At 44.5% G+C, this 10,003-nt stretch overlaps 1 protein-coding gene across 1 annotated transcript; it reads right to left on the bottom strand.

Moving 5' to 3' along the window:
* Positions 1 to 423: 423 nt before the first annotated feature.
* LOC149328750 (uncharacterized) lies at positions 424 to 4,732 on the bottom strand. Its single transcript, XM_089559078.1, has 5 exons — positions 4,649 to 4,732; positions 3,093 to 3,265; positions 2,525 to 2,583; positions 1,978 to 2,043; positions 424 to 605 (listed from the first exon to the last, which is right to left on the bottom strand). The coding sequence occupies exons 1-5, from the start codon at positions 4,730 to 4,732 to the stop codon at positions 424 to 426; spliced, it is 564 nt and encodes a 187-aa protein (XP_089415204.1).
* Between the last annotated feature and the right edge of the window lie 5,271 nt (positions 4,733 to 10,003).

Genomic DNA, 10,003 nt, shown 5'->3' on the forward strand with positions numbered 1-10,003 from the left:
TTAGGTGGGCGGGTGAGATTGGGAAGTTTGCGGGGATTCGGTGGCCGCAACTAGCGAGAAACAGGGTTAATTGGAGAGACTCGGGAGAAGCCTTTGCCCTGCAGGGGGCGTAGTAAGGTTCATGATGATGATGATGATGATGCAGTACCATATGTGCAGCTTATCACTAATAATGCTCTGTAGTTTCTATAAGTGCACTTACTTCAAAAAATGAGTTTCAAAGTACTAGAAATCTTTTTGCTGCGGCCCTGCCACAACTGAAAATTCTTGAATTACTACAAGATTCCTTTTGAGTTAACACTAAAGCTTTTTTATTCATATTCTACTGAGTTTCCTAAAAAGTGGTCGTAACAAGCCTTATCGAGGAACATTTAAACTTTATTTTCAATGCAAGAGTTCCTCTGATGCCGGCGCAGTTCGCCTCTACTGTGGCGCGCAGAGCGATTCTTTCTCGCAGCTTTGGGTCGGCTCAGGAACGTCCCTGGAAAAGACGAATCCCACTTCTCCCTGCGGGTCCAGCTGACGAAGCACTGCTGCGGCGTTGCCGCAGGTAGGATCTACGTCGTACAGCTTGTAGACAACGCGGTCGTTTTGGCTTGAGATGGCTGCGAAAGAGAAAGTGGAACTTTATTTACCGGTATGAAGGCTATACTTCCTTTTCCGCTTAAGAGCGGCCTTTTAGGGGCTTTCATGTAATTTCTATGTAATTTCTATCTTTTGCACGTTTACATGCTTAGAGATAGCTTACTGCATCGACAGATGCAGGAGAAATCCGCATCTTGAATCCGAACATCGCATTTTCTTTCAGTGATTTCGGCTTACTCTCAAAAATGCTTATGTAGAGATAATGGTAGGTGAGCTATAACGTTCCGATGGCACACACAGATTTTAACAGGGGCCGCATTTGACAGCCGCGGAAGGATTTCGCTAACCTGAGGTTTTTGCCGCAAGTATACATCGCACTTTTAGCATAGGTGGAAACGCTGCATCCGTCCTCTGTATTCCCTTGCGCAAAATCCAGAGTAGTAAGGCTCATCCAGTTTGCCAACACAAAAATCCTTTTCTACTCAAAAATAATACGCGTAAAATGACAATATATTTTGTTGAAAAGCCTAATAGCTGGTGACGCACCATTTCGGAAGGCATAAAGTCTGTACCGCAACATATAATGCTCACCGCACTTCCGTCCGCTAGCTCAAAATTTCAAGCTGGTGCCGCAGGGTACTGGTAAAACCTCCACTCAGCATACCGCTTTTCTGACGAAGCGGCGCCGACGAGACAAATAGGTAAGTTCGTCGTGGGCAACTTAAAATTAGGGCGCGCTTCTGTCTCGTACCAAGTAGAAGCCATCCTCGGCCCCGTCATCGTGTGGTGCCACACGCTTCGGCATGAAAGCAACAATTTATGACACTGCATTAAGCCACAGACTCATGAAACCACTGGCTGTTCCTCCCATATTACCTTGCCAAAGACATGAGCTGCTCCGACGTAAGCGGGAGATTTCACCACGCTGAGTGGTTTATTATAAAAGACCTACCCGCAAGGGCGAAAACCAATTCTCGAAAGTTGCTCGTGCCTGTCACCCACTAAAGCAGTATAACAAGTTCCTGGTTCTTTAGTTGACCATTTTAAGAGCTTTCGCATTACTGGCTGGAAAAGCTCTAATTCATCACTGGGTAAAAAGCTTTTTTCTAAATTCAGCTTTCCTTCGAATCAGATATTCACGTGTTCTATGAAAAAAAAAAAAGCTTCCGCGCTTTAAGGTTTGATTCCGTGCCGCTTTGGAGCATTCCTTAAAAAAAGTCAGAACTCCCATGACGCACTCACAGGTCTCTTCTTTATCTCTATATTCGTATCTGTTGACGTGCGCTGGCTGCCCAAGAACACTGCTCAAAAGAAAGTCCTAATGCCTGAATATCTTTCGTTCAAGGTGTACACTTGTTATGCGTAAGGCTAATATAATATTTTCGTACTTACTTATGTTAAGGTAGTATGCCAGACCATTGTATGGCTTAATGTACTCAGTAAAATACTCCTCCACATCTGAAATAGAAAAAAAGTAATTAAGGGCTGTAGTTATGCAGCGGTCACTTAATCTGCCAATACTTCGCTATTCTCACTAATTTATATATATATATATATGTCTAGAACTTTTATCTTTGGTACTCTCAGCTCATAAGTGCTTGCTACATCACCCACCAGAGCTTTTAGAGATCACGTTCATGAAACTTGGCAGACGCCTGTGTGGAACCTGTTGGTCGCATATATTGCGTAAAAAATCTGCCGAGCTTCATAGCACACCTCAAATTTGTGAACAGTGGCAAAATACAAGCACAAAAGAAACTCTAACTGCGGCGTAAGAGAGTTAGAGTGGGCGCAGTTAGATATCTAAGACCAGCGTTTCGAAAAAAATTTCTGTTAACGAAGTTTCTAATTATAAATATTTGCCTCTGAACTTCACGCTAAGGTACCTTTGGACAAAAAACCGCTAATAGAAGCTCGGAATGCAGCTCCATTAACTTACCGGGGGATGATATTTTGATCGAAGACGTTTCCTCGTCGTATTCGAAAACAAATTTACCTCTGCAAAAAGAAATTAAAAAGTCAGTTTTGACCCCATTATGCTGATTACCCACGTCAATGCCGATGCCGGGAACAGAATTTTCAAGTCTGGGTGCTTGAAACAACAATGCACTCTTTAGGAAAGCAATGTTGAGACCGCTATGGGCATAACAATAAAGGTCTAAGAAGGGAATCATTCTGCAGTTCTTAGGTGATTGAGGTATAATAAGTAGACCTATCCCTTGGGAACACAAGCAAAGAAAGCTACTATTGGAAGTATAATCAGTCTCGGTCACAGGTATATTATTTTAGAATTTTCTCTTTGTGCCAGCACATATATGGTTCAGGTCAAGACGTTTCTTTGCCTAACATATGTATGCAGGAAGATGTGGACTCCGCTAGGTGGCTCATTTATTCCCGCAATGTCAGCCCGCAAAAAGTTTCAATGAACCGAGAAAGGTGTATCTTACATTCACCCGCATTGAGACCAGTAATATCAGAAGGCGTCTCCAGAGTTGAAAAACACTTACGTGGCATATTGATTCACTGTTCCGTTTGGTGCGTACCACGTCGTGGCGTTCGCTTTGTCGCTACTGGGATCTGTGCCGTCCCAAAGAATTGTAAAATTCACCGTCCCCTGGGGTTCAAGAGTGACTCCAGTCCGGTAGCATTCATACGTCAAGACTGGTCTGAACTGTGATTCCTGCGTAGACAAAGGCGAACATTTCAGGGCACCCTGAGTTTGGGCCTGCAGGAAAACTTAAGAAAAGCCCAAATGAAATTCCTTTGTGTTTAATTGAGACCGAAAGGCTCATAGTCCTCCTGCGTTGTATTTTCTGCTGAGGAGCACAGTTCAGGCTTAAATTATGGCAATTAAGTGTTGTGGTTAAGTACGCAGCGTTAGTTTCATTTAGTGACCGTCAATAAATCCCCTTTGCCTCTCCTACGGCCATTTTGGCCATTATGTTGGTGACTTCGTCACTCACCGAGCAAGGGCTAAAAAATGTTTTTTTTTTTTTTGCGATACACTGTAATCGCTTCGGAAATAGAAGAGAATACTTCAAACCAATGTGCTTTGCTCAAAGGGCTGAAAGAACTGTAAACGAAAGTCCGTAGAAATAAAGTACAAAAACCTTTTATTTTATGAGAAAACTATCAGTGTGGTTATGGTGGCGAGCAATGCTTTATTGCAAATAAAGTACTGAATCAGCGCAAAGAAGAAATAGCAAGATGAGAACGTTTTCTTATTATACAACGATGGCCACTCCTGTGAAGGAGTCATGAGGTCATACTGTTGGTATTTAATACAAAGTAAATGTTCTATATCTGCACTTCGACGCGCTGTCAGCACGGACAGGATAAATGTATAAGTAGTCGGGCACAGACGAGCGTAGACCCGAAAAATGCTGCTTTATGGAGGTCACACAGGCAGGTTCAGCGCCGAGCAAATGGCTCTTTATGTCACGGCCCGTATGTCGGCAAACTGAACCTTTGCGCCTGGCTTTTTTTGCGTCTTCATTGAGCAGCAGTGGCGCGTGGATTTACACTTCGTTTTCGCAACCTTTATCGCTGACATCACTCTGACAAAACATCAAGTCGAAGTTAGAAAAAATCTTCATTCCTTTCGCGAAAAAATTACGAGGTCGCTGGAACTGAGTGAATGGTCTCATGTTGTTTCCTTTCACTTTATTTCACAGTTTTTTTCGTTGAAAAAAATTTATGAATTATTTCAATACTAGCACAGACGATTTAGGCTTTTCCTATATCATTTCCAGTATTCTGACTAGTAATTTAGCTCTAATTAAAAATCTGAGTAATTCAAATTTTATATCCAAATTCTAACGTTTTCAAAAGTTTAAAAACATGACACTTGGCAATATGGGAAATCCTGTGCTAATAACTACAGTGTAAATTCACCTTTGGTGTACGTACGATGTATGTGTGCCCGTGTGCCGAATTCTAAAGATACACAAATGACAAGAATACATTGACCTATGCTCGGACCACCAACCAATGAATATTGTGCACTGTAAAACACTACGGCGAACAGGCGAATGTGTAAAGTGAAAAAGCACGCGCTTCTTACATCGTAAAAATCCTTGGTGTACTGGTCACCATGTGCGACTGCACACAGGAACACAAAGGCGACGAAGTCAGGCAGGCGAGTCATTGTATATTGGCTTTGTCCACAACAGCAACCTGACTGCAATTTAACTGCAAGAAAAATAGATTTTTACCACCATTACATTTCCCCTGTCTTTGAGCCTCCATACCGATGAAAAAGGCGATAGAACTTTCATTCTTCTGTCTAGGTTTTATTATAATTCCTGATTTACACTGCAAAAACAGCCGTTGCAAACGGCAACTAGATTCAAACTATGTGGCTGGCTCGTCACTCAGCGATAACAGCACCGGTACGAAACCCACCGCCGGCGCTTATGACTCTGCATCCATATCCGGCATGTTATGAGGCAGAACTACTTTGTTTTTATGGCCTGGATGTGCTTTCTTCCAAACAATTTATAGCACTCTCGGACCGCGGCCCCTCTCTAATGAGGATTTATTAGGATGTTATCAATCTGTTTGAATTTGTTTCTTTGCTTTTCGTTTGTTTGTGGGGTTTAACGTCCCGAATAACCTCAGGGTATGAGAGACGCCGTAGTGAGAGACTCCGGAAATTTCGACCATGTGGGGTTCTTTATCGTGCGCGCGTAGTACACGGGCCTCTAGAATTTCACCTCAATCGAAATTCAATCGCCGAGGCTGGGACCGAACCTGCGTCTTTCGAGTCAGCAGACGAGCACTATAACCACTGAACCACCGTGGCGGATCAATCTGTTTGAGTTAACCGACACGTGCCGTGAAGTATAGCAATACACAACACAATCAAACAGTACGAAATTCTCCTCCTTTGGCGGCTGCATTGGTAAATAAGCTAAGAAACAGCGCCCGCGAGCAGCCTTGTCAAAGCTATTGTTTTCGGTGGCTGTAGGCTTAGTTAATGACTTCTTTATTGGTTTTTTCATCGCAAAGAGACTGCAGGTAAGAGGGACACTGTAGGCAAGCGCTTCGGGCAAATTCTACCACCCGGGGGTTTTTAACGTGCTAGGACATCGCAGAGTACAAGGGCTATGAGCGTTTGGCCCCCATAAAAATCTGACCATCGCGGCTGGGCCCGAACCCGTGTTTTTTGGCTCAGCAGTAGAGCTCCATGAACAGTGAGGGTCTGTGGAAGCTCTGTTTAAATAACTGACAAAAATTGAGCCGACGCGCCTTCCTTCACCAGCGAACCATAACTGCCAGCTGCAACAATACCTGTATTTTTACGAGATGGGCACGGCTCTACATACGCTGCTAGAAGTGCTAAGATCAAGCTTGAGGGTAAAGAAGGCAGATGCATATTCGTCTGCTTCTATTGGTTGTTTGTGCGTTGAGCTGCAATATGTCAAGAATTTAGACGTGTTCCCCATATGCTCAGTACTTGCTTCATTGCATTGTTATCTCCTTAAAAAACCGGCGATGCCCTGTGTTCTTAAAATAGAATGAGTTCGATCGGAAAATATTTTAAGATTGAGGAGAATGCCCTTCAGGCGCACTTCGAATTACCTTGAGAAGGAATCCCCACAGAACTTTTTTAGTGGCCTACCTTTTGTAAGCTGGGCAAATTAAGGCCCGACTTCTGGAGCTTCCAATATTTTTCTTCTTGCCGAGTGAATAGGTACGGAATCGTGGTCGCGGTTGTGCTTTATACGTTTGCGGTGCCTGCGGAACAAAATTATTTCCCGGGTTTTTTCGCTTGGCAACAAAGAGCACGCAAGGGGCACGCCACTAAAAGTTTGCACAAGTGCTCAAGCCTCTCCTGCTAGAGAATGTTGCGCATTCCGAGGATATTTTTTTTCATTTGAAGCAGCGCTTTAACGACAGTACGGGGAGTCCTTTTTGCAGAGATTTTGTTAAAATTAGTTATGTGATGTTGCTTTTTTTTCCCTCAAGCTGCGTTGCCGAGAAAGAGCCGTTACACAAGGTATCTTTTCATCTGCATATGGTAAGGTCATACACGCATTTTCCAAACATTTTATGCAAGAGAAGCCTACAGCCGGCCTACACCAAAGGGCTGTTCCTCAAGTTCCTCTGATGCAATGTAACTGCCACTTGGCTTGTAAATTAATTTCTTCAACAACAGCTTGCATACATCAACCTCTAAGCATGCAGATAAAAGGCACATGACTAACTCAGGTTGGAATAAAAGAAGCAATTTTTCCTTCCTGTCTTAGTGCCGGCACTCGCAACTTATTTACTACATGTGGTCTATTGCTTCTATAACTGTTTTTAATAGGGATACAGGCTGCTTACAGTAGTTTTTTTATCAGGAGGGATGGAGTTCGGCCACCTCAAGAGAGAACCAGGCAGTACTTTGGAACCAGGCAGATTGGAATACCGAAACAGGCTTTCAACAAAAAAAAAGAAATTTTTCTTTCCTCTCTTATTGCCTGCACTAGAAGCCTATTTACTATATGTGGTCTATTGCTTCCATAACTGTCTATAAGAGAGTTATAAGGTGGTTGCTATAGTTTTCTCATCTGGAAGGAGCGAGCTCGGCCACCCCAAGAGAGAACCAGCCGGTACTACCGAAATGATTTTCACACAGAATGTGTTTCTATCTCTGCGGTGACACACGACGTGCAGTATTATACAGATTTTTAAGGCAAAAGCAAGATGGTTTGGTTTTCAACAGGCGCTTACGTGAATAGTGAATCGCCCAGCAAAAGTTGTTGAAAAACTGCGTTTCGTTCGACTTCCTCATTAATCTGTAGAAGTTTCAAAAATTTAGCAAGCCATATGATAAGGAATGTATATGAAGACACCGAGACGAGTATTTGATTTCATCCGTACAAGTTAGGCGATAATTTACTGAAAAAGCTCCGTGTCACACAGTTATGCTCCTTGTAGCTTTTCAAGGAGAATGTATGCAAATAGAGGCACTCACCTCGCTTTTTCTTGCCAACTTCAACAGAGGCAACCTGCTTAACTGAAAATCATCCAGCCTACCCCTTTATATATTTTCAAAGCGGAGCACATGTACATCACGTGACCTTATCCTGTCAACAGGTTGAAGGTCGCCTACTGCTCAGGGTCATTCTTTATTTTCTTCAGTGTTCCCTATCACCCGGTAGCTTAAAGTACAAAAAATACAATAGATACTGGCTTCATGTTTTCCCCTGTATAACCGGATACTGCCCTTGCTATTGGCACTGCGCTCATATAACTTTCTTTTTCATACATGATGACAGATGTTCAGCGCCATCGTCGAAGTACTTTAGAGATGCTGGCAACAATAAGTTATTTTTTTGTGCAACAAAAAGAAAGAATTACAAGCCACCTTTCCGCAAATACATGGAGGTGTACTGGTGAATTCACGAGCGAAGAAAATTCCTAGGAACAAGTATAGGAGGCAAAAGGAACCATGGAAGTGTACCAGAAAACAGTTCTACTAATGTAGCTTCCCTTGTGGAGAAATAATAAACGCAACACTGTTGTTTCTAGCAAACGCAGCGCAGCCGCGAATTTCAGATGCATCGTATGAAGTGAGAGCGTAACACGCTATTATTGAACATTTCTTTTCAAAGCTTTCGCCGACGAGTTTGCAAAGTTACGAAATCATGTTAGCCACATAACCTATAGATGAATATAAATTAAAAAAATCACTCTATTACTTATTTGCCTGACCACAATCCTGATGACAATGCCACCTAAGACACCAAAGACGCTGCCCCAGAGTAGAGGTTTTGCGCCTGAAGTGAAATTAACGCTACTCATTCTGTAGAGGAATATTTTATTGCGAAATCATTCATAAGCCCATTACGAGAAAAACCAACGGTGCGCGGGTATTGATGTGGTGGTGATGCAGAAAACCAGTTATCTACTACTAATATTGTTGCAGAGACGTGACTGCAGTAAGGCCCTCTTGGCCCTTTCTTTTCACATTACTAGGTTGAGCCCCTATTCCTGGGCCCCATTTGAAAGCAATGCCACCCGCGTCCGTTGAGCCAAGGCCCCTTGTGTCTTAAGGTCTTGACATCCCAGTAGGGCCGCCTCCCAGCCCTCTCTGGTGGGGTTGGTTGTAAAGTTGGGTTTCATTGGCACATCCATACCATGTGAAATATGTCAGCCACCTCCCCACAGAACTTGCCCGTGATATCAAAGGATGGGTTGAAATGATTAAGCACCGCCGGACACAGTACAGTCTTATTGAGAATTTTTATGACGAGGCGCTCCTCAGCGCGGTCCAGAACTTTACAAGGGGCCAGGTAGCGCCGGTGCCCCTCCTTGTAGTAATCGATGATATGTTTGAAGGAAGGGCCAGATTCCTTGATTGGAAGTATGCGTCCAAGGACAGCAAGATATAGCCCGCGAAGAGAGTTTGCGGGTGGCCTGATCGGCATATTCTTCTCCCTAGAGTCCCTGGTGACCGGGGCCCAAACCAGGTTACGTCGAGTGGGATCTTATCATCGGCAGCCATGTTGTAGTCTGCGCCAGGCAACTGGGGACCCCATCGCAGCTCGTAGTTCCGACAGGCCTCTCGCGAGTCGATGATTATATGTTTCTACTTGGGATTAGTGAGAGCCAGAGCAATGGCAATCTCCTCCGCGTTTTTTGCGCTGTAGGCATTTGAAAGAGAGCCCGTAAACTGTGTTTGTGTTGTGTACAAGTGCGGCCGTGCACCACCCCCCCTGGTGTGGGCCGGCAACGTCCACGTAACGCACGTGCTGTTGGTTACCATAATCTTGTGCCAACACATCCGCGCGCGCCAGGGGACGATGCTATGGTCTACTCCACGATTCTGACACTCTCTCCCTTTCCTAAATATCGTAGTCATGTTTGATGTGTAGCTGGTCCAGGAGGCAGCGACCGGACGTAGTCTGTGCAAGACGCCTGTATTGGTTGACTAAGTGGGCTTCTATAAGCTCCCGGACAATTTTCATCACGCCCAAGGCCAGAAATCTCCGGTTGGACATGGCGACCAGGGAGATCGAGAGCCCGCGTAATGGCTTTCCGAAGGATGACCTCCAGTTGGTCATCATCGCGTTTGCGCAAGTGCAAGTAAGTAGTTGAGTAGAGGATTCTACTATTTACGAAAGCATAGGCAAGCCGCAGTGCATTCTTTCTTCGTAATCCGTCTCGCTTGTGGAAACCCGGTGGACCATGCGGCCCACCTGGTCTGCCACAGTCCGAAGTTTCGCCAGGATGACGTCGGTCTTGCGTTGGTGGTGTATGAAGAGGCCAAGGACGCGGATCTGCTTGGCCTCCCGGATCGGTCCCGAAGGGAGACTGATGAGAAGCGGAGTTGTGTCCCGAGTGGAGAGACGTCCATAAATTCTGATTTAGCTGGGTTGCACTGCTGTCCGCAGTAGGCAGCGTATTCGTCAACTAGGGTAGCCGC

The sequence above is a fragment of the Amblyomma mixtum genome, chromosome 9, assembly GCF_055824585.1.
Source record: "Amblyomma mixtum isolate Tamu chromosome 9, ASM5582458v1, whole genome shotgun sequence".
In the NCBI taxonomy this organism is placed as follows: Eukaryota; Metazoa; Arthropoda; class Arachnida; order Ixodida; family Ixodidae; genus Amblyomma; species Amblyomma mixtum.

Bases quoted from the DNA above. Each gene is read 5' to 3' on its own strand.
- LOC149328750 (XM_089559078.1), bottom strand. From the start codon at position 4,732: ATGACTCGCCTGCCTGACTTCGTCGCCTTTGTGTTCCTGTGTGCAGTC. The intron at 2,584-3,092 runs GTAAGTGTTTTT...TTCTTTTTGCAG, and splicing joins ACAGTGAATCAATATGCCAC to AGGTAAATTTGTTTTCGAAT. The intron at 2,044-2,524 runs GTAAGTTAATGG...TTTCTATTTCAG, and splicing joins GATCAAAATATCATCCCCCG to ATGTGGAGGAGTATTTTACT.